The sequence below is a fragment of the Coniophora puteana genome, assembly GCF_000271625.1.
Source record: "Coniophora puteana RWD-64-598 SS2 unplaced genomic scaffold CONPUscaffold_2, whole genome shotgun sequence".
Classification (NCBI taxonomy): Eukaryota; Fungi; Basidiomycota; class Agaricomycetes; order Boletales; family Coniophoraceae; genus Coniophora; species Coniophora puteana.
This window is the reverse complement of record NW_006913054.1, coordinates 952,855-974,013: the sequence shown is the minus strand read 5'-3', so window position 1 is coordinate 974,013 and position 21,159 is coordinate 952,855. Positions and strand designations below refer to the sequence as shown.

The 21,159-nt window shown below is 52.5% G+C and overlaps 5 protein-coding genes across 5 annotated transcripts; 2 read left to right on the top strand and 3 right to left on the bottom strand.

Annotated features, from left to right (window-relative positions):
• Positions 1-799: 799 nt before the first annotated feature.
• Positions 800-2,721, top strand: CONPUDRAFT_47321 (APG9-domain-containing protein; the record flags this gene model as incomplete). Its single annotated transcript, XM_007765814.1, has 7 exons — positions 800-942; positions 1,001-1,120; positions 1,183-1,318; positions 1,368-1,765; positions 1,826-1,925; positions 1,975-2,153; positions 2,205-2,721. 7 exons carry the CDS (start codon positions 800-802, stop codon positions 2,719-2,721), a joined length of 1,593 nt encoding a protein of 530 aa, XP_007764004.1.
• A 35-nt stretch (positions 2,722-2,756) lies between these two features.
• On the bottom strand, positions 2,757-5,569 carry CONPUDRAFT_162213 (uncharacterized protein). The gene is made up of 3 exons (XM_007766371.1): positions 5,171-5,569; positions 3,934-5,110; positions 2,757-3,873 (listed from the first exon to the last, which is right to left on the bottom strand). The coding sequence occupies exons 1-3, from the start codon at positions 5,523-5,525 to the stop codon at positions 3,702-3,704; spliced, it is 1,704 nt and encodes a 567-aa protein (XP_007764561.1). The 5' UTR covers positions 5,526-5,569; the 3' UTR covers positions 2,757-3,701.
• Positions 5,570-5,595: 26 nt separating this feature from the next.
• CONPUDRAFT_162212 (S-adenosyl-L-methionine-dependent methyltransferase) lies at positions 5,596-11,718 on the bottom strand. Its single transcript, XM_007766370.1, has 28 exons — positions 11,706-11,718; positions 11,515-11,651; positions 11,313-11,441; positions 10,917-11,262; positions 10,616-10,862; positions 10,143-10,562; positions 10,031-10,097; positions 9,689-9,779; positions 9,334-9,637; positions 8,971-9,283; positions 8,810-8,903; positions 8,592-8,758; positions 8,505-8,545; positions 8,435-8,451; positions 8,196-8,379; positions 7,702-7,751; positions 7,353-7,653; positions 7,284-7,297; positions 6,998-7,234; positions 6,893-6,948; positions 6,745-6,839; positions 6,583-6,687; positions 6,068-6,530; positions 5,998-6,017; positions 5,966-5,970; positions 5,823-5,882; positions 5,739-5,776; positions 5,596-5,674 (listed from the first exon to the last, which is right to left on the bottom strand). The coding sequence occupies exons 2-23, from the start codon at positions 11,636-11,638 to the stop codon at positions 6,402-6,404; spliced, it is 3,531 nt and encodes a 1,176-aa protein (XP_007764560.1). The 5' UTR covers positions 11,639-11,651; positions 11,706-11,718; the 3' UTR covers positions 5,596-5,674; positions 5,739-5,776; positions 5,823-5,882; positions 5,966-5,970; positions 5,998-6,017; positions 6,068-6,401.
• A 521-nt stretch (positions 11,719-12,239) lies between these two features.
• CONPUDRAFT_134747 (minichromosome maintenance protein mcm7p) lies at positions 12,240-18,066 on the bottom strand. The gene is made up of 13 exons (XM_007766369.1): positions 17,997-18,066; positions 17,805-17,947; positions 17,686-17,745; positions 17,408-17,628; positions 17,033-17,354; positions 16,414-16,984; positions 15,967-16,357; positions 15,371-15,911; positions 14,244-15,317; positions 13,693-14,196; positions 13,533-13,636; positions 12,952-13,485; positions 12,240-12,895 (listed from the first exon to the last, which is right to left on the bottom strand). The coding sequence occupies exons 1-9, from the start codon at positions 18,043-18,045 to the stop codon at positions 15,252-15,254; spliced, it is 2,364 nt and encodes a 787-aa protein (XP_007764559.1). The 5' UTR covers positions 18,046-18,066; the 3' UTR covers positions 12,240-12,895; positions 12,952-13,485; positions 13,533-13,636; positions 13,693-14,196; positions 14,244-15,251.
• A 267-nt stretch (positions 18,067-18,333) lies between these two features.
• On the top strand, positions 18,334-20,974 carry CONPUDRAFT_149755 (uncharacterized protein; the record flags this gene model as incomplete). Its single annotated transcript, XM_007766368.1, has 4 exons — positions 18,334-19,066; positions 19,120-20,343; positions 20,402-20,608; positions 20,667-20,974. 4 exons carry the CDS (start codon positions 18,334-18,336, stop codon positions 20,972-20,974), a joined length of 2,472 nt encoding a protein of 823 aa, XP_007764558.1.
• Between the last annotated feature and the right edge of the window lie 185 nt (positions 20,975-21,159).

The following is a 21,159-nucleotide window of genomic DNA, read 5'->3' as shown; positions in this document are numbered from 1 at the left end:
CTAGATTGGCTGGGTGTGACAGAAACACGCGCTGGATTGGGACGCGTGCGTCGTCGAATCTACACCAGGGCCGACTGCCGCAGACTCTGAGTCTGTCCTGCCAATTTCAGTCCATGTCCCTTTTCTGTTGCAAGTACTACTAGTCCATCGACGCCCCTCTTTTCCCTCCAGATCCATGCAGGGCTCCTCTTCCTTCACCCCAGGCGGCCTCGGCGCAAGCTCCAGGCCATTCCTCAACATGATCAACCCCATGGGGCGCCAGTACCAAGGCTACATTCAGGCGAACCAGTCTCTAGTCGAGGACGAACACGAGAACGACAGCCAGGACGACGACGCACTAGAGGCCGGCCACGCACACGATGCTACACCCCGCGAGAGCATACGCATGTCTGCCTCTACCACCGCAAAGGCCCGCGGCAAGCAGCGCTCCGTCGCATGGCAAGGTGACCCGTCCACGTCCAGGAGGAATGCACACACGCACGCTTTGAACCCAAACATACGCAAGGAGGCCAATACGGCGGACCGCGACTCGTCCGATGACGAGGTCCCGCAGAGCTTCATGATCGAGGACGCGGTGCGCAAACCCCAGGCTCCCACCTCGCCGCGCAAGCACGCATCCTCGTCCTCCGCGGCGCCCAAGAAGCACCGCTCCAAACCGCTGCAATCCAACACCCCCGGCTCGCTGCCTCTGCCGAATCGACAGTACTCGATCCCTGGGGTATCGATACCTCCCCGTCCCTCTGAGCTTGATGTCGAGCGGTCGCCTGAGCCTTCGGAGCCTCGGATGTCACCTAAACCTATGCGCGGACTCGACGCGTACGAACGCGCGCTGTGGAAGTGGGTCAATGTGTACAATCTCGATGCGTTCTTGCAGGACGTCTATCGGTACTACGAGGGCAAGGGGATATATTCGATAGCACTCGCTAGGGGCTTGAATCTTATGTCTGTAGACGTCCCTTCACATATGCACCGGTAAAGTGTGACTGATTTTCACGCATAGCACAGTCGGGTTTGTGATTGGCTTTTCTACGTTCCTTTTGGGCTGTGTCGACTATGGGCGCATACGACCTGACAAGATCACTCGTTTGTCCGATGCCATCGTACCGCACTGCGTATCAAGGTCTGTATGTTTAGACTCATATCATCTCGGGCTTCACTTACATGCACCTCGCTGTGAAACAGATTCTCTGGATTTACTCTGCTCTTTTTCTTGCCCTTTACCGCATTCTACATCTGGCGGATAATATCATTCGTGTTCGAGATCTCACGACTTGTAGACATGTACAACTTCTACACCTACCTTCTGCGTATACCCGATGTAAGTTCACTCTGATCGCGTCTCAGCCACGTATTAAACAGAACTTTAGGCCGACATCCAAACCATATCCTGGCCCGAGGTTGTTCGCCGCATAGGGGCTATCCGAGAAGAAAATCCAATCACTGCCATTTCCTCTGCTGCTGGAGGCAACTCTGCCACCCCTGCAACGGCCTCGTTGGATGCTCACGATGTTGCGAATCGTATCATGCGGCAAGAGAATTATCTCATCGCGTTGTTCAACAAGGATTTATTGGATCTACGGGTTCCGCTGCCTCCGAATATCAAGCGCCTCCTGCATCAGAGTGGAGACGAAGGAAAGGGCCAGACACTGACTAGGGTGCTTGAGTGGAATCTCCGGTTCTGTTTGATGGAGTACTTGTTCGATCCGCAAGGAAGAGTCAGGAAGGTGTTCTTGAAGAACAAGAACCGCCCTATCTTGATTGAGGGGTGAGCCCTGGCTCAATTAATCCTATGGCAATAACGATGCTGATCGCATGTCGGATGTAGCCTACGTCGCCGTTTCATCTTCATGGGCATTCTCAACGCCATCTTCGCACCCTTCATCGTCCTGTACATGGTCATGTACACGTTCTTCCGGTACTTTGATGTAGGTCTTCATGTGCTCCTCAGCCCACTGAAAGCTGAATACCTTGTAGGAATACCGACACAACCCATCCTCAATTGGTAGTCGCCGCTATACGCCCTTTGCAGAGTGGAAGTTCCGTGAATTTAACGAGCTCCCTCACATATTCACTCGACGTGTTGACGAGTCCTATCCGGTCGCGAGTCGATATATTGGCCAGTTCCCCAACGAGAAGCTGACCATTATCGTTCGGTATGTCACTGCGTTTGTTAACTTCGAAGAAGGTTGCTAACATGTATGTAGATTTGTGGCTTTCGTCGCTGGATCCTTCACCGCCGTGCTCCTGTTGGCTACCATCATCGATCCCGACGTGTTCCTCTCTTTGGAAATCACGCCTCACCGGACCGTCTTCTTTTACATCTCAATCTTTGGTTCAGTACTTGCCGTCGCTCGTGGGATGATCCCGGAAGATAACAAGGTCTTCGACCCCGAGCTGCTCATGTCCGAGGTGATCCAGTATACGCACTACATGCCGGACGAGTGGAAGGCCATGCTGCACTCTAAGCAGGTTCATCAGGAGTTTGGCGAGCTGTTTACGATGAAGCCGCTCGTGTTCGCACAGGAAATCATCTCGATCGTGACGACACCATTTGTGCTCTGGTTTTCGTTGCCGGAGTGTGCACCTGTGATTGTGGATTTCTTCCATGATTTCACGGTTTGGGTGCCCGGGAGAGGATACGTCTGTAGTTTTGCGGAGTTTGACTTCAAGAGGCACGGAAACGTCAAGGTATGTAATACTCTATCATGTCGCGGTGCGTGACCTAACAAAGAAATTCACAGTTCGGCGCGCCCGAGAAGATCAAGGATGAGCGCATGCTCTCGCGCGAAGGCAAGATGGAGAAAAGCTTCCTCAACTTCAAAGCCGCCAACCCAGACTGGAACCCCGTCGACCCGTCCGGCTCGCTCTACCTCAGCCGCATGGCCGACCTGAGCGCCTCGGTCGTGGCCCCGAGCCGTCGGCGGAGTGGCACGGGGCTCGAGGGCACGACGATCCTGTCGCCGGACAAGAAGGACCTCGCCGAGCGCGCGCAGGAGTACGACCGCGCTCTCCGCCAGAGCCAGCACGCCGCCCTGCGCCGGCGCCAGCAGATGGGCGCGAGCATCCTCGGCGGCGGCGGCGGCCCGAGCAACAACAACAACACCCTTGGGGCGTCGACGATGTGGCAGTCGACGGCCGCGTCGGGCATGGTGAACCCCGGTCCGATGGCGCAGACGGCGGTGCTGGGCGATTCACAGGGGAGCATTACGATGCCTGCTCAGCCGTCTGCGGCGGCGGCGGCGGCTACCGCACGGGCGCAGGAGATTTCGAGTGAGGATCTGGCAGCGGACGGCGGTGTCGGGAGCAATCTGGGCGAATCGTATGTCGATGGCAATGCGAAGGCGTCCAAGGCGCTCGAGTCGCAGCAGGAGAGCATCACCGAGGAGGACGAGCTCGAGGATGCTGGTGTGCTCGGACTGCTTGCCCAGATCTATGCGACACGTGGGGCGAAGCCGAAGCATATTATGTAGAACATTCGTTGTTTCCGTGTTTTTTTGTCTTCTTTGTAGCCTCAACTTCGTTCATGATCACAAGGACCGATGCCAGGACACGTCGAGCGCATTATTACTCGTATAGTGTATGTTACTCGATAAATACTAGGCGTGAGTCCGTGTCTGGTATCCATAGTAAGTAATAATGCGTTTAATGAAGCATCGTAGCGTGACGAAATTCCCGAGTGATGAACATTAACACGCAGCACGCTACCGCAGAACTGGTTTTGGTCGGAAGGGGAGGCGAGCAGACGAAGCAGCGCTCAGTGCTGTAGTCCGGCCCTGAAGATGAGCTTTCCGTAGCTCCTCGTCAATTCGCCACATGCCTCTCACGAAGCTGTCGCGGTCAATGCTGCCAGTGGAGTCCGGGTTACATTCCGCCCTAGCATGAATGTCAGTGAGCTATGATAGCCCCATGAGGATTTAAACGAACACAGCTTACCATACGTCACGGAGTTTACTTTGTTCTAACATTGAAGCGTTCCATATGAGCCGTACTATTCGACCGTTGAGGCGCTCTTCCGGGCCCACGATGGCATCTACGTCAGCACCATCCTTCTCCTCCTCCTTAGCCTTATCGCCGACATTCGGATCGGTAATAAGGTCGACAGAAAGGCCTCTCCACCCTGCTGCCTGACGAGTCTTTCGCGGACTAGATGATGAAGCCGAGCCGCTGCTCAGCCTTGCGACGGACTTTTCCACCTTGCGCCGCGCGAGGACGTTCGTGTTGAAGACAGTCTCGTAGCGCGCGCGTGCCGCTGGTGGTACCGGAGTGGGCCGCGAAAGCTTCGTAGACTTTCCGATGCTGCTCCGTGTGCTGACGCTTGTGCGCGAGGTGGATGTGCCAGTGCTTTGGCTCTGTATCGAGGAGCGGTCTGAAGCGGATGCAGTACCAGGACCAGAATTAAGTGACCCCCGCGAGGATGGAGGTTTGGTACGATTGAGATTCGACACATGCGAGGGGGGCGGCGGTGGCGGACGGCGCGTGGTGATCGTTGGAACGCTGGTGGAGGTTGATGAAGCCGACCCGGAGCGGGACACGGATCTTGGTGGTGATAGAACAGGAGAGCTGGGCGGAAGGGGTGACTTGGGCGATCCAGATACTGGCGATTTCGGAGGCCCCGGTCGTTGTGGCAGCCTAGGAGGGACCGGTCTGGGGTCCGCAGGCCGCACGGTGGCGTTGCCCCAGTCAAAGTGTCTGGACGCTGCGCCCGGGCTGACCGCAGATGAGGCGGAAACGTTCTCGAAAGACTCGTCGAGGCTAGCAGAGTCAGCATCTGTACTCGCATTCGCCTCTCGACTTAGGGAAACTGCAGAAGGGATGGAGTCGATAGTTCCACCGTCGGAGAGTGATACAGAATGGAACGAGGATATCGAGGAAGTGGGCGCGTGTCCTTTGCGAGATGTCCCAAACCCTTCATTTCCGTTCGTCGGGGGGTATGTATGCTCAACGGGGCGTGATCCGGCGATTGGTGGGGGCTTGAGTGTAGCACCGAGTCCCCCTGAGCCAGACGGAGATGAAGAGGTCGATTTGATTGAAGTATACGACGGCTTGCGTGGGGGCAATGGCGGCCGTGACTTTGGAGCAGACTCAAGATTGATGAGTGGAGTAGAGGAGCCTGTCAGATACGTTCATGCAAATGGACTCGGCTGATGAGCAGGCATTAGGTGGGACGAACCATTGATATTGGTGCGCAGACTGTTGACACCTGTGCTCCCATTGCGTGCGGAATCATTCTTTGGCCCGTCATCAACCACCCAGTCTTTGAGGTCAATCAGCGACGACTTTCGTCCAAGGTTCGGCGGTGAAGGTGAGGGTGATCTACTCGACGAACGAGGAACCGTGAGCGGGGCGATTGGACGGTACGTCTGCGCAGTGGGAGAGATGGGTGTCTCCAGCAGGCTTGACGAGTCTGGCACCGTTGTCTTCGTCACCTGAGTTGCTGGCTGTGAGGACCCATCTGTGTCGCTCGTCGATGGTGCCGAGAGTGCCTCAAAGGCTTTTATTCTGGACTGGATGGCAGCAGAGGGCATAGCGGTGGAAGCATTCTCCACACCACAAAGGTGGAAGGCCGCACTCGGCCGGTAGTCGGACTCCGGACCTGCCTCTCACACTTGCTCTTGCATCATCGACACATAAGTTATGTCTTCCTCGTCCTCCCAGGAACTCTATGCAGTCGCAGGTTCGTCTGATTATACATACCCTAAGATGAGAAAAATATATCAACCTGCGCTGTCATTATATAGACTTCTGCCTCATTCCTATGGGCACCGGAGAGTCGTCTGTGCGTGCCAGTCGTTTTGCCCCTATCTCTCTCACCTTGAATCAAGGTTGCTGAACATATCGCGGAATGTCACCGAGTCCTGGAGAAATCAGGACTAACATTCAAAGTGAGTCTTTTCGTTTCATTTATTTTTATCTTCGACTAACGCATCATGCAGATGCAGTATGTGTTCAGTTTAAGACTAAGTTTATGCAGCTTCATACACTAAATAACACTTACAGCGGTTACGGTACAAACATTGGTGAGCATCAGGCCATCGCTATTGTGATCCAAACTTTTAATGAACCCCAGAAGGAAACTGGACCGAAGTCTGCAAAGCCATTCAAGACTGCCACGCCGCCGTCCATGCTAAGGGCGCTCCCCGCATCGCTACTGATATTCGCATTGGCACTCGAGTTGATCGCGAGGTCGCTCCAGGCACAGGCAATGACAGCAAAATGACCCGCGTACAAGATATACTTGGGCAGCATGCGTAAAGAATAGGAACTATGTAGTTGAACAATCAAACTGAACAGTCAACATGAACAGTCGATAAAGTATGCAAGGTATCAATGGTATTTACAAGGATTGATTAAATTTAAAATGTCTTGTGGATATACTACACAATCCACTCCAATCAGATCCTTCACAGTTCTGGGCTTGGTGGGCGATACTTAAGACTCTCTTGCCACCTCCTAACCAGTGTTTCACCAAGAGATCTGCCTAGAGCATGGGACAGAGGTATTGGAACTGCGTTTCCAATTTGACGAAGTTGCTGGGCGAAACAAAGTTAGCCTACCACGATAAGGAAGTGATCTCAAACCTACATTGACCGCTAGCTTATTAAAATCTCGGTTGAATGATTCGAGTTTATAGTGATCGGGGAATCCTTGGGCACGAGCAACCTCGCGAATAGAAAGACCGCGTTTTTGCTGTCAACAAATCTGTCAGATTTGATACTTGAATTTCAGCTCAATGACTGAACATACGGTTGGGTGAATGGACGAGCCAGCATGTCGACCATTCAGCGGCATTGATGTCATGATAGTCTTGAACAGCGAGTTGGCTCGAAGCCTTACTTTCCCTAATGTCATTTCAACTCTCGTGTCAGCGCTTTGAGGGTACCGATCAGCTTACGTGGAGTGGAAGAACTTGGCGGACCATCTGTCGAAGTAGACAAGTTCTGGAGTACTCTGTTGAATGTTAGAATGAATCGGAAATTGAAGCAAATTGCAGCCCCACTTCTCAACGGTTGTTGGTTTGTGAAAGGTGGTGTAGTGATAAGTGACTTGTGGGGCACCCTTGCTCCTCATCGCCTGCTGGTAGCTCGTCATGGGAGGATAGGCATAGTGTGCTGGTCCCTCAAAACCACAAACGCGCTGACATGTTTCTGTCTTTACTGCGGGAAAGGCTAAGATTCCAATATCTTGCCGAGCTTCGGATTCCTCGATGTCGTCCTCGGTGGGGTTAGGATGCTCCCTATGCTCACATTATTTCGCTGAAAGCCCAAGTTGAAAGGTTTACTTACCAATCGAAGGGTGGCTTCAGTTCCATCGGCAGTGTCAGATGTAGAAGCGACAAAACTCTGTGCACTCACCAAGTCCCCTATAGCATCCTCGATGGTCACCATGTCGAGGGGAGCACACGAGTGTAGTCCCGTCACCTCTTCATAAACACTGTCTTGGAGTAGCCACAAGCCTTGATGGTCCCAGGTCACCGGCAAGCTCCATGATCCCGTGGGCAACAGGCTCTTTTGAAGAGGGTTCTGCAAGGAATGTGTAGGCAAAGGGAAGGCCGGCATCAGTTCGCCGTTCTTAGCACCCCAGAAGATAATGCGCCGGCGACTTTGAGGTGCTCCATACTGGCCGGCGTTCAAGATCTTGAACTGGATTTGGTATCTGGGGGCTGCTATTAGGGATAGACATCAAAAGTGAAGTGTCACTTACCCGAGTGCAAGTAAACACCGAGTGATGAACTTGACGACGCCGAATTTGATCTGCCCACGAATTAGCTCGTTGTTCATCATAGTTGTGCAGTATGAGCCTGGCTCCATGGACAGAAGAGAGGACTAGACAGAACACCGCCTGAACCCCGATATTGGCATGTATTCGAAACTATGGCATCGTTTTTGTGGCGGTCTACTGCTCTCGCAAATGCCAAGTTGGTGCAGCCGCGCGGGAGGTACGGGGCAAGTCCAGATACAGAGCTCGACAATGATTGACGTTGCTTGCGCTCATTACGGGGGCCACACCGACGGACACCATACTTTGTAGGGCGTCGCCGTATACGATACAATGTCCATCCCTAGTTAGTCGAAGTCGGCTGCTTTGTAAACCAAGCAAGCTTGGCGACTACGCTCACAATGGGCATGCACAGCAAGACACGACTGCAGTCCGAGCGGAGGACCTCTGTGCTGGGTCATAGGATACGAACAACTCACTGATTGGTCTTCCTGCTCGTCACTGGAGCGCTCCTTGGGGAGGCGGCCTTTGAGCTGATTGTCTTGTTCACGCCCGATCTGATCTTCAAGCTTGTGGCCCAACATCCCAAGGACGTTCTCCAACAGGAAGAACCGTGGCCTATAGAATTCGACATATGACAGCATGTTCGCTACCAGAGTAGCTCTGACAAGAGGGAAGGTCAGTAGACTCGATCAGAGTTTTCGAGAGGCTGCCGCACCGAATGTCATCTGATTTCTATCCAACAATTGAGATACTAAGTAGATCACCACGGAACAAATGGTATTTACCTTGTGACTATTCATTCTACTGAACGGCTGACAAGGGGGCCCTGTGTCTCCTCAATAGGTGAAGCGGCACGCAAATGTGCTACATACCTCCGTAAATGAAGTTTACATCCCCGGGCTGAGGCATTGACGGCAGGGTCTCGTTGGTGCCAAGACTCTTAAGTGGTCTGGGGCTATCGCCGTCCGCAACAGCCATCGCATGCTCTAAAAGCAGGCTCGTACATTGGTTGTAAACGGTGGCGTCGGGATGATTTGACCTTAAAAAAAGGTGAGCAAGGTGCCCTTAAAATGTGAATAGTAACTTTTACTTGAACGTCTTTGCGGAGCTTGGGGAGATATCGGCGGCCCACTTTGTTTCGACAAAACCAGACATCTCGAGACCCGTACCCAAACCTCCTGCACCTGGTTACAAACACTGTCAACTCCGGCTGAAACATGGATGTTGTCAATGAAAGGGATTGATGCTCACCACAAAACAGCTCCAGGCCTTGAAGACAGCCAGATTGCTTGAGGCAATCAGCTTTGCACCTTAGCTCCTCAAGATGCCCATCGTGACATTCGCTGCAGACAGTTGTGGTAAAAATCGACTTGGATAGCGTCTCCAAGTTGTCTTCAGATACCGGCGAGGAGTCGGAGAACTGATAGACATAGAAATGGTCATCATCAAGAATCCAGTCTGCAACATCCTTGGCGTCCGAGCTGTCACTGTAGATGACATAGGCCTGACCCTGGATTGTCGACGAAGAGACAGATTTGAGCTTGGAGGTCCGAACGAGCTGACGCTTCACCGGCTATTAGCCCACTAAATCACCATCACCAATCCAGTTCTTACCTCATGGCATGGACGGCGACCATGTCGAGAGGCACGGGACTTGATGTCATCAAAACGTGCATACATCTGCACTGTGAGGTGTTTGGCTGAAGAGTCTATACTGATGACCTGACCGATGTCGAACTTTCGGAATGCGGAAGATAGCATCAGGTAAACGAAGTCACCCGGGTGAATCCTCGATAAACTCTGGTGTTCTTCTGACTGCACGTGCTGTGAGTCTCTCCACCAACACACCCGGCAAGGGTGATGGCCGTCCGGGATGTCGAGAGCCAAGAAGTTTGAATTAACCTCATCCCAATAAATGCTGTGATCAGGCTCGTGAGGGAGAGTTCCCAAAGCCGCAGCAAGTACGAACCTGACATGAAAGTCATTCTCCTCATCGCTCACTTCTGGTTCCGGATCTCCAAAATTGAAGTCGTTGACGTGGCACTTCTGGGTGATGGAATCTAGAGAAAGGTCATTACAGGTTGCAGTCGGATACAGGGAGTTTGGATGCGCGATTTCTTGAAGGAGAGTTTTCGAGCCGTGGACAAACCATTGTCCATGAAACCCTTTTCCAGTGGAGTTCTCATAGAAGTAGCATATTCTGGTAAACCTTCAAAACGAATGTTAGAGATGGTGCATATCTGTCACACAGTACTGAAGACTCGTCACCACTGCGTATTCCCGAGTGAGTTTGAGGACTGCGACCACGGACCATCGTAGTTGGCAACTTGCTTGACGTTGTCATTGACGCCTGGATGCACCATGACGATGTCCCCAACCTGCTCGGGTCAGCCGAGTACAATAAAGAAGAAGGATCGGCAAACCTTGTACTCTACTCCATCTAACTCGACGCCTTGGTAGTATGTAGTGTCCGGAAACTCTGTCCCGGAGTCCAACCATTCAATGGAGCTCATATTTGTCTCGTGAATAGCATGAGACTGATACAAATCTCTGCGAGTCCAATCCTCACGATCAAGCTCACCCAGAACAGAGAATCTCTGCTCGAACATCCTTGTGGCCAAGCCCCCGACAACAGCTGTTACGGTCGTTCTATTTCGATTCTGGAACACTTCAGATTCGACATCGCCCGATTTTCGCGGGCGATTGGTCTTCGAGTTATTGAGTGGGTCTGACTCGGAGCTCCAGGAAGAGCCTAGAATATATTTCACAGCGGGAACTTGCCCAAAATGCACCGGCAGTTCTGAACCATCCATGCCGCTGAGTATCGAGAACAGGTATGCCACCTGCAGTACCAACGTGATTAGAAATTCGGCGAGATAGAGAGGTGTAGATTCACTGTATCATCTTTCTCAACGTCAGTGCTTGAGAGCTCCCGCCCGAGCATAGAAGTAAGTTCTTCAGAAGCTTCGCTAGAACTCAGCTGGGCAATGAATTCATCGTACTTCAGCTCAGGATTTTGGGCGGCAGTCACTAGAACGTGACAGATGCTATGCTTGATCTTGAATGGCATGAAAAACGATTGGTACTCGGACGAAGGTTTGTTGATGATATACCAAGCGTGACATGTGCGTAGCCAGATCCTTCTACGTCAGCATCAGTAAGTATGCACCAAAAAGACTCGTCGGACGATGACGCACGGGTCAAGTCCTCCATCATTCGAGTTGTCGTGGATAGAAACTTCCTTGATAGTTGAAAGCTGTAGTGAATGCCACTGAAACTCGCCGACGATGTCATCTGATTCCGAGTCGTTCTCTACGTATGCCATGACCTTCCCAGCTGCAGAGTAGCTCGAACGAGGTGAATTGCAGATTTTGAGGTCATGTAGCACCTCTTCAAATAAGACCATATGGCGTGACTGCTCTTCGAAGAGCGTGAAGTCTTCAAGTAGACGAATGGGAACATCGTCCAAACCGGTGCTTGGTTCGGGTTCGCTCTCGCCGCGAGGTCGAAACCCGGCGTTCTCGAGAGGGTACTTGGTGACTACTATCAAAATACCGTAAGTTGTGTCTTGAGTCAGAGACGGCGCGACTTACCGACGCGAGGAAGGTGGCTAGCATCCTTTGAGTCGCCATTGAGGGGTGGCTCAGAGAATCTTGTGGAAGAGATTGCCGTCTCGCCGTCGGGACTGCTGTCATCCTGAAAGACCTTATGATAGGCAAGTCCTGCAGTGACACATGCGGTGCATGACTGTTAATGCCAATGAGTCATCCAAAAGGTAAAAGTGGTTTGTATTACCCGGAATTCGCGTTGTGTGCATGGATTCGGATGTCGTCTCGGACGTCTCGGATTCCGGTTCTGAGTCCGATACTTCACTTTCTGACAAGTATGGCTTCAGGTGCTGAGGCCGGGATGGATACATCTTTTGGGGCGAGCTATAATATAGTGACGGATTAGTGGGTACTCCGGCTGGGTATGCTCGAGCTTACCGGCATGCGATGGTAAAGGGTCGAATGAAGAGAGGTGTGGAAAGGGGCACCAGCAGCGCGCCGCGACAGGTCGACGCGACTGGGACAACATCTTCGACTACTTTGATTGATCTTGGTGCTCCTTGCCCTAGCTCTCAAACCGAAGTGGCCAACATCTGCACGATGAATATTGACGGCTCCCGCTGAACAGGCTCCAGCGACGCTGTAGACCTGCAGACCTGTGGCTGGTTAGAAAGGGGAACTGCTCAACAGTGAGGATCAAGACGGATGCATCGTCAATCATGATGCATGAACGAGGGAGATATTGCTCGGATACTGCTCAGGTGTATACATATGTCAATGCCCCCATTTGAGAACTTGTGGTTGACTAGATCTGGGTATATGCGGAGATTACATGTTTATACTAGAAGATCATGGTCGAGCGCGATAACATTTGTGCTAGTGATTGGCAATGTGGCATAGAATTGGAATGAAGCGGCTGTGCTGGTCGTTGTTACTGCAGCCAGTCTTCGACTTTCTCTCTCGTTCCCCTCTGACGACCGCTTCCAATGCGGCTCCCTTTGTCCCTCGTCCTCGCCGTCTGCGCGACTCTCTCGCTCGCTACTGACAACGCAAAACGATCATATTCTACTCACGATTATTATGTTATTGAGCATGACCCTAATGGCCTCGCGACCCTCTCCGAATGCGCACACGAGCTCGGCGTAGAGCTCGTCGGACAAGTCGACGAGCTCCCTAATTTCTGGGTCGCCCGTTCTCCAAAGCTTCATTCAAGAAGTGTCCCAAGAACCTCTCGTAATATTGTCGTCAACAGGTGGAACTCCCTCCGTGCAATACGTTCTGCCCCCGTCCCGCGAAGCAACGAGCAGCATCGGCGCAGGCGCATAGCTTCCTCCATCAAACACTTCTCCTCGCAAGAGCCCCGTCAGAGGGCAAAACGGGACGACAGCCTCCTTCAACGAGCTCCTCCTCCCGTCCCTGGCCCATCGCTATCAGAAAGTTATGCAGACCAGCATGGCTACGTAGACCCCCTCTTCCCCTCACAGTGGCACATCATCAACGATGAGCATCCTGAACACATGATGAACGTTACGGGAGTGTGGGAGATGGGAATCACTGGCAAGGGCGTTCTGACTGCTCTCGTGGACGATGGTCTCGACTATAACAACCTTGACCTAGCACCTAACTTTGTGCGTTGTCAGTTCTCACTCCTCTTCTCTTGGTCTAACTATAGCATACCTTTCAGGACGCCGCTAACTCATACGATTACAACGACCACGTAGACCTACCGACTCCTATGCTGAGTGATGACCGTCACGGGACACGCTGCGCTGGTCAGATCGCGGCCGCGAAGAACGATGTTTGCGGCGTCGGCATCGCCTACGAATCCAAAGTTGCCGGGTTGCGCATTCTCTCTGGCCCAATCACGGATATAGATGAAGCCGCATCCCTGAACTACGGATATCAGAATGCCTCCATCTATTCATGCAGCTGGGGACCACCCGATGACGGCAGGTCAATGGAGGCACCAGGATACCTCATCCAGAAGGCTATGGTCAACGGTGTTGTCAACGGAAGAGACGGAAAAGGCTCTATCTTCGTCTTCGCAAGTGGTAATGGTGCCGCGAGCGGCGACCAGTGTAACTTTGATGGCTACACAAACAGTATATACTCTGTAACGGTTTCAGCTGTTGATTTTAAAGGCATGCATCCGTACTACTCGGAGGCTTGTGCTGCCAACATGGTGGTAGCATATAGCTCTGGAGGCGGGCATTCCATCGTAAGTAATGTTTCTCGTGTAGTCAAGATTTATCTTATGAAATCTAGGTTACCACGGACGTAGGTGAAACAGCCTGCGCAACAACCCATGGTGGTACCTCTGCAGCGGCTCCTAATGCTGCTGGAGTTTTCGCTCTCGCCTTGGAAGCTCGGTGAGCCCAATTGTAGCTACATTGATAACGAGTTTCTTTCTCACCAGCCCTCATAGCCCCGATTTGACATGGCGCGACATTCAACACCTCTGCGTACAGACTGCACAAATGATTAACTTGGAGGATGCAGATTGGGAGTCTACTGCCATCGGCAAACAGTTCAGCTACAAGTACGGTTATGGCGCTATCAACGGATACGCATTTGTTACTGCAGCGCAAGACTGGGAACTTGTCAAGCCCCAAGCGTGGTTTGAGCCACCTGCCATTCAAGTCGTTAACGGCACTATGGATGAAAACGAGAAGATGTCTGGCGGCCAGCTTATCCCTAAGAACGGCCTCAAGAGCACGATGACGATCACTCAGGATATGCTCAAGGAACACAATTTCGAGTCGCTGGAGCACATTACTGTTCGTGTATGGATTGAGCATACGAAGCGTGGTGATGTAGAGGTTGAAGTCACCAGCCCCAGTGGCATTCGTAGTGTTTTGGCTGCCAAGCGAGACAAGGACTTTGCAAAGTCAGGGTACCCTGGTTGGCGCTTCATGTCTGTTAAGCATTGGTGAGTCTGTTCTGCTTCTTGTCAAACATCTTTCTGATTGTCCTTAGGGGCGAGAACCCGGTGGGCGACTGGATTATTCGTGTCAAAGACCAGGCTGATCCCGGTCAAAACGGGACGTTCCTTGGCTGGCGGATGATGTTTTTCGGATCAACAATCGACGCCTCCAAGGCTAAACAATACGTTCTTCCTAACAACGAAAACCTTCTCCCTTCACCACCTGAAGATGACGCTACCGACATGCCCACGCCGACGAACACAAAGACGCATCCCAAGCCAACTGCGGGCCTGCCAGATGATCACGGCGACGCGGAGGGAGAGAACAAGCACCCTGCATTCCCTGGCGGTCCTGGCGAACAGCAAGATGACGCTGAGACCGACCCATCTGCGCCGAGCGTGAGTGTAACTCCGGACGAAGGCTGGTTCTCCGACATGTCGAACCTCGTTTCGAACCAGAAGTGGTTCTTTGGCGCCGTCGGCGCCGTTGTCCTCTTCGGCGTCGGAGCAGGCGTGTTCTTCTGGCGCCGTCGTGTTGCTCAGCGTCGGGCGCGGTACACATCCCTCGCCGGCGATGAGGTCCCAATGAGCGGCATCTCGGGCGGCACGGGCAGGCCAAGGGCCAAGGAGTTGTATGATGCGTTTGGCGAGGTTTCGGATGACGACGCGGACGAGGAGACTGGGCTCAAGCCACAGGCAACGAGCTCAGAAGGCCTTGGATATCACGCTGGATTTTTGGATGATGATGATCCGGCCTCAGCTACCGGGCCCGGTCCGTCGCGGTATAGAGACGAGCCCGAGGATGAGCGTTCACCAGGCAGGTCTGGGAGCCCTGCCAGTGCCAGCGGCAGTGGTTCTGGGTCTGGGAGTTGGGAGCACGCGTCACAGACGCGGTAGACTTCAGTTTCCTCTGGATACTGGGTTGAGGGATTACACTATTTATACCAAGTATCTATATATCAACAGGAAGGGGTTCGTAATCATAGATTATACAGGTCTGGAAAGCAGGAAGACAGCATGAGATTTTGGAGTAGTAAATGAACTAATGTCGTAAGTAGCGTTCAAACATCGATGAACCGGAGTTTGGCGCCGTTCGCAACTCTTGTCCAAACGTCAATGGCTTCGTACTAAATCGAACAATGTCAGTATGATTCCCATAAAATAACTCAGACAAACATACCTCTGCAATGGTATCATTAAGCTGGACTTCTGTGAAGCCAGCACCCAGGACTCGCGAACGAATGTCGATAAGCGGAAGCTCGCCATCATTATACTCATCCTCATCGTCCTCATCAGAATCCACGTCCATGTCACGCTGTCCGCCAGGACCCTTTCCGAGCCTACGCGGTCTCTTACGGCGCTTGCGCCCGCCCTCGTTTGCCATGCCTTTGATAAGCCTGAAGATCTGAGAGACCGCCGACCGATCGGGCTCATGTTCGCGCTCGTCATCGTCGTTCAAGCTCTCCTTGCTGCACTCCATGAGGCGGAGCGCCTCGTCCACGTCGGCGTGCTCGACAACGTCCGCAAAGCGCAACCGGGCGAGCGCCTGCGCAAGGCGGAGGACGCCAAGGAGCGTACGTGCGGAGGTGTACGTGTGCGACTTCTTCTGCTCGGCGTCGTCTTTGGAGATCTTGCGGAGGCGAACGTATGAGTCGACGATGTAGTTGGAGACTTGGGTGGGCACGGTGGGGCGCTTCTGGCGTGCGCGGGCGATGTAGTGCCTAGGGTAGACAGTCAGTAAAGAGATATCAGCTCAGTTGATCGACACAAACTCGCCTCATGAGCAAGGGGTCAACGACCGCATATTCAAGTGGCGGGTGCACGTTGAACATGTGGACATGGGTAACGTGTTGGGCGAGCCGCTCGTCATCATCACGCGTTGGCTTGTCCAGAATCAAGAACAGGAGATCGAAACGAGAGAGGAGCGCCGCAGGAAGGTTAATGTTTTCCACGGGCGACACCTTAGGGTTGTATCGTCCGTACAGAGGGTTGGCAGCAGCCAGGATGGAAGTACGAGCATTGAGAGTCGTTGAGATTCCAGCTTTCGAAATGGAGATGGTTTGCTGTTCCATCACCTCGTGAATGGCCGTCCGGTCGGATTCGTCCATTTTGTCGAATTCATCAATGCAGCAGATACCGTTGTCCGCAAGCACGAGTGCACCACCCTCTACGAGGATCTGGTTAGCACATTTATTTGGATGAGTAAATTCAAACGATGATTACCTAGCACCATCTCGTCGGTCACCGGGTCCCGCATGACTGCAGCTGTGAGACCGACCCCTGAAGAACCTTTGCCAGTCGTGTACACTCCTCTTGGTGCAACTTTGGAGATATACTTCAGCAGCTGGGACTTGGCCACACCAGGATCACCCATAAGACAGACGTTGAGGTCGCCACGGATCTTCATGCCATCGCCCATCGTTTTGGTAACTCCTCCGACAAGCAACAACAACAAAGCCTTTTTGACATCGAGGTGACCGTATATTTCGGGAGCAATACTCTGCGCAAGCTTGTTGTACAGAGCAGGATCCGCTTGCATGTCACGGATCTGTTGCTCGATCTGGGGAGTTGTTTCCATGTCGCTGTACTGTTTCTTTAGCTGATGGATGTGGTGCACCTCGAGGTAGGTGTCGGTGAGCAGGCCGGCTCGAACAGCCTGGAAGCCGGTATAAGGTATGGGAAGGAAGATACCACCGAGGTGCACCACATCACCCGGGTTCATCATGCGGGTAAGGTTTCCGTGGACATGAATGGTCATCGTACGAGGGATATGACCAACGGGGACTTGGTCCGCCTGACAAGGGATTTAGTCTGTGTTTGCATCACGAAGGGGCGAGCCTACCATCTCTTGGATTTTCACTTCCTGGAAAGGACTGAAGCGGCATGCACGAGTCTGCATGTGCAACGAGCCGTGGATACCGTCTTTCTTGCACTCATTTTCGTTCTGACAGTCAAGAATCGGGGTAAAGGTCTTGTTGGATATCGACTGGAAGGTTTCTGACCCGCACGCGTCGCACGTGTAAGCATTGACGAGAAGGAGCGGTTTGACTTCCGAAACACGCGTAACGATACCGCGAACTGTGATGAGTCTGCCGAGGGATGTGCTCTTGACGTCGCGTACAGCCAATGCCACTTCAGAGCGCAGAGGCTGGAAGTAGAGGTTACTACATCATTTTCGTCAAGCAGTCGCATCTTCAGCAGGTATTTTGAAACCCACTATCGTCTCAGAAGGTGAGTGGGGAAACCGTCTTGGGAACCCTCAGTCTGCTCATTACGTTCCCGTCTTTGGTGAAGAATGACGTCAATAACTTCATCGTGTTCGCTGATGTCTTTTGTAGGGTCGGGCATGAGTTGGTCTACAGCCTCACAGAAGATGTTGGTGTAGCGGCGCGTGTTGCCCCGTATACGTGAAACCAGTTCCGAGACAGTTCCTTCATGCTAACGTGACTTAGTATCACCTGCATTTACAGTTGTGGACCTGTTGTATGGACATACCTGGTGAATGTCCTCCAGGTCAATAATAAGCATCTGTTGCTCGCGATTTGCTATCCGTTGCTATTCCGAACGATGAACATGACCGACTGAGAGGACAGAGCAAGCCAGCGAGAACATACCAGTTGTGTCTTATACTTGAGATTCTTCCCCCGACTGTCCATAATATCATCCTCATCGTCACTAAGGGCAATATCCGCGAAACCTCTGCTGATATCCTTCTCTGGCGATCCTACGAAGGTCTCAAGAAAGTTCTTGATGGTTTCTGCAGGGAATAAGTTGAGTGGTCAGCGCTTGGGAGATGCGGGACATACCGAGTTCCGATGCATAATTAACATTGACGTTCACCACTGGAAGAGACATGGTGGTCCGAGGTTGTACACGGACGAGAACGAGCCAGGAGGAACGCGTCCAGGCGCGTCTGTCACGATACCATTGTCACATATTGTCACGGTCACGTTGGCACCACGTGGGATCGTCGCGTCGCGTCACTTGCTAACTGTATCTAATATTTGTGCTCCTCAACGAGGCAGCAACGAGGGCGGGCGTCATTGGCCATCTCGACATTCGCTTTCCCTCTAACCACTACCATCATAGGTTTAATACAGCACACGGGACTCTAGCTGTCCCTGTGTGCTCAAGACAGCTGGTATGGCAAAGAAGCAGACGTTCGCCTGGTACCGGTCCGATGCACCAGAGCTTCAAGAGATGGACATTTCCCTGGCCGTTCGCGAGTATCTTCAGAATCAGATTGGACAAATTCTCAAGGAAACAGAGTCGCTAGAATGGACACAGTGGAAGCATCTCGACTACTCTTCCGAACCTCGCGACAGTCCCAAGAAACTTGAGCTCAAGTCCAAGCTCATGGCGGCCTACCCAGGGCTCCTCACTGGGCCACACGGCGCTCAGATTGCCATCGATGACGACTGGCTACCTGTATATGTTCTTTCTGCTACAGTTGCCAGGACGAAGCTTACGAACACTCCTTACAAATCAGACCTTTGGGTTCGGAACGTTGTCTGGCAACACCAGGTCGCTGATGTACTTGCGCTCACTTTCCTCAACAATCACATCGACGAAGAGGCTGATATCTCAACTTTCTTGGAGCCAGAAAAGTCTACAAACCGTGGTAATCTATGGGCTACAGGACATTATGGAAAGGGGTTTATCATCGCTACGCAGTATCTACACAACCTCGTCCACCAACACAACGCACCTTCTTCTACCATCAGTGACTTTCCACGAGGATTGTCAGTCCGGATAGGTCACTCAGTGGTCGAAGTTAAGGACGATCTGAGTAGCTGTGTATGCTGCAAACCCCGCCTGATCGCTGAGGTTAATGACTTGACGCCCATGACTCCTGACGACTTTGCGACCAAGTATGGTGAGCAGATCCCAGCCCACACCAAGTTCACACCTTTGACAGGAGTGTGGTAGGTATAACACCTCACGATGCAGCTCTTGAGGTCGCTTCCGACTACCGGCACCGTCTTTCATATCGTTTATCAAAACCACATACCATACCAAAACCTGAAGACTCGTCGGAAACCGATCATTCACTTTCACCTCTGCTCAGCGAGTCGCCTCTGGCACGTAAGGACGAAATCAGCATAACTGTCGCTGGCATCTCTTCCTCCGGCTTGACACATGGCCAGATCTTCTGCGGGACGTACTCGCTAACGCGACCGTCTCTGACATGGAAGGTCCCAAGCACGCTATTTGAGTTCTTCCGTGCTCCAGGAGACATTGGATTGCTATACATCCGAGGGCAGATCATGCCTCGCAACCTCTCTGGCCTTGGTCGGTTAGGAGTCAACTACAATGGGACCATGGAGATCGCACCGAATCGTGTGGAGGTCGTGAAGAATGACATGGTCTACGAGCGATACATCCACCTCCTCAAGGAATGTATACAGCGCGCGTTACTTCACATGCCAGACCTCGGTGTTGAGCTAGCGGCAGAACTGCTGTCCTGTAATTCCAAGGACTCGTCTAACCAGCAGCTCGACTTAGACCTGTTCACGCCTATGTCCGAGTCTAAGGCAACCTGCAAAGCCGCCTTTGAAAGTGCCTGGCGTCGACTGCATCCCGACCTGAAAAATAACAAAGAATTCTATCCTTTCGCAGCATCCTCGCCTTCCTGCAGAGTCCTGATCTCCTCCCTCGGTTTCACGCCCGTCGAAGTGACCAATGAGATCATGTCCCGCATCATCATCCCAAGCGGCGCCTACGAGTCAATCAAACAGCACGCAGAGCATGTTTTCCTCAAAACGAAATCCGTCAGCCGCATGCGCGGGGGTGCGTTGGCGTTCCGCAAGGGCATCTCAGAGATGTTCAAGTGGGCCAAGCACGATGACGTCGCCATGGTCGATTACCAGCACGTGTACCCGCGCGTACTGTGGGACGAGCGCACGGGGCAGTTCGTGATCGGGCTGCCACTGTGCCACGACAGCGGTGGGCGACAAAATCCATTAGAAGGAGAACCAGAGTGTGCGTGCTGGGTAGGAGAAGCACTCGTGCTGGCGCGAGAAACGTTCCTGGAGAGGGCGAAGAAGCGTAGAGAAGAGACGGGGAACTTGGAGATGGGAGATGTCTTTCGCGCCTACGCTATTGCGATGGGCGCAGAAAGCCTCGCCGTGAACATGAGTGGAAGGTGTCGAGGTAGGTCCCGTTGACTATCACCTGCGAGCGAAGGCAAGCTGAGTAATATCGTTTGAAGGGTCAAATAAGCGGAAGGACCAGCAGAGACAAGGACAAGCTTCGAACTCAAATTCAAACGCGAACGCTAAAAAGAGGCGCTCTGGTCCTCCGCGTTCTGAAAGCGACATGGAGGAGAGCTCCAGCGAAACCGAAGGACATGACAGTGGGAATACCACTGCCGACAGCACCCTAGCCAACAGTACTAGTATGGTCTCCGAGTCTACAGGTGAGCAGTACTAGCTTATGGCTCTTCCTTGGATCTCTGAACCTATTTGTTCTTTTAGCTGTTTCGGAGAGCACTTCGAATATCCCCATGCAAAAAGCTGTTGGCACATCATCACCCCCTCTCCCAAAATCGCACCCGTTGGCAGAATCCATCCAATTTATCATGACCACTTACGACGCACAAGTCAACCGTAACGAATTGCAACGCCAAGCATCTCTACTTGAAAACACTACCAGAGACGGTGTACGAGCGCAGTTGGTAGAAGAGCGTGCCAAGGTCAAGGCCTTGGAAGAACGCATTTCTGCGATTGAAGCTGAGCGAGACAGGACTCGCGAGCTGCTAATTAGCAAATGGACCACGAAGTGACTTTATCATGGCATTGAACTGTACATATTCATGGCTAGTTTCTCTTATCCACCTCACGCATGTCCGGAACACACAATCTAACAATTATCGTAGTTACACATAATCTTATTGTAGTCATATCAGGAGTTTAGGTGGTTAAGCACATCAAGATGGAAGAAGTTTTGCAGGGGGCAAGATGCCCACTA

What these genes read in the sequence shown, in the direction of transcription:
- CONPUDRAFT_162213 (XM_007766371.1), bottom strand. Translation starts at nt 5,525, where the DNA reads ATGCCCTCTGCTGCCATCCAGTCCAGAATAAAAGCCTTTGAGGCACTC. An exon ending in TCTGCGCACCAATATCAATG is followed by an intron (nt 5,111 to 5,170) that starts GTTCGTCCCACC and finishes CGTATCTGACAG; the next exon opens with GCTCCTCTACTCCACTCATC. An exon ending in AGTAAACTCCGTGACGTATG is followed by an intron (nt 3,874 to 3,933) that starts GTAAGCTGTGTT and finishes CATTCATGCTAG; the next exon opens with GGCGGAATGTAACCCGGACT.
- CONPUDRAFT_162212 (XM_007766370.1), bottom strand. Translation starts at nt 11,638, where the DNA reads ATGTATCCATCCCGGCCTCAGCACCTGAAGCCATACTTGTCAGAAAGT. An exon ending in ACGTTGAGAAAGATGATACA is followed by an intron (nt 10,563 to 10,615) that starts GTGAATCTACAC and finishes TTGGTACTGCAG; the next exon opens with GTGGCATACCTGTTCTCGAT. An exon ending in GCAAGTTGCCAACTACGATG is followed by an intron (nt 9,780 to 10,030) that starts GTCCGTGGTCGC and finishes ACCTTTCTCTAG; the next exon opens with ATTCCATCACCCAGAAGTGC.
- CONPUDRAFT_134747 (XM_007766369.1), bottom strand. Translation starts at nt 18,045, where the DNA reads ATGTCTCTTCCAGTGGTGAACGTCAATGTTAATTATGCATCGGAACTC. An exon ending in ACTCACCTTCTGAGACGATA is followed by an intron (nt 17,355 to 17,407) that starts GTGGGTTTCAAA and finishes AAAATGATGTAG; the next exon opens with TAACCTCTACTTCCAGCCTC. An exon ending in TTAATGATACCATTGCAGAG is followed by an intron (nt 15,318 to 15,370) that starts GTATGTTTGTCT and finishes TGTTCGATTTAG; the next exon opens with TACGAAGCCATTGACGTTTG.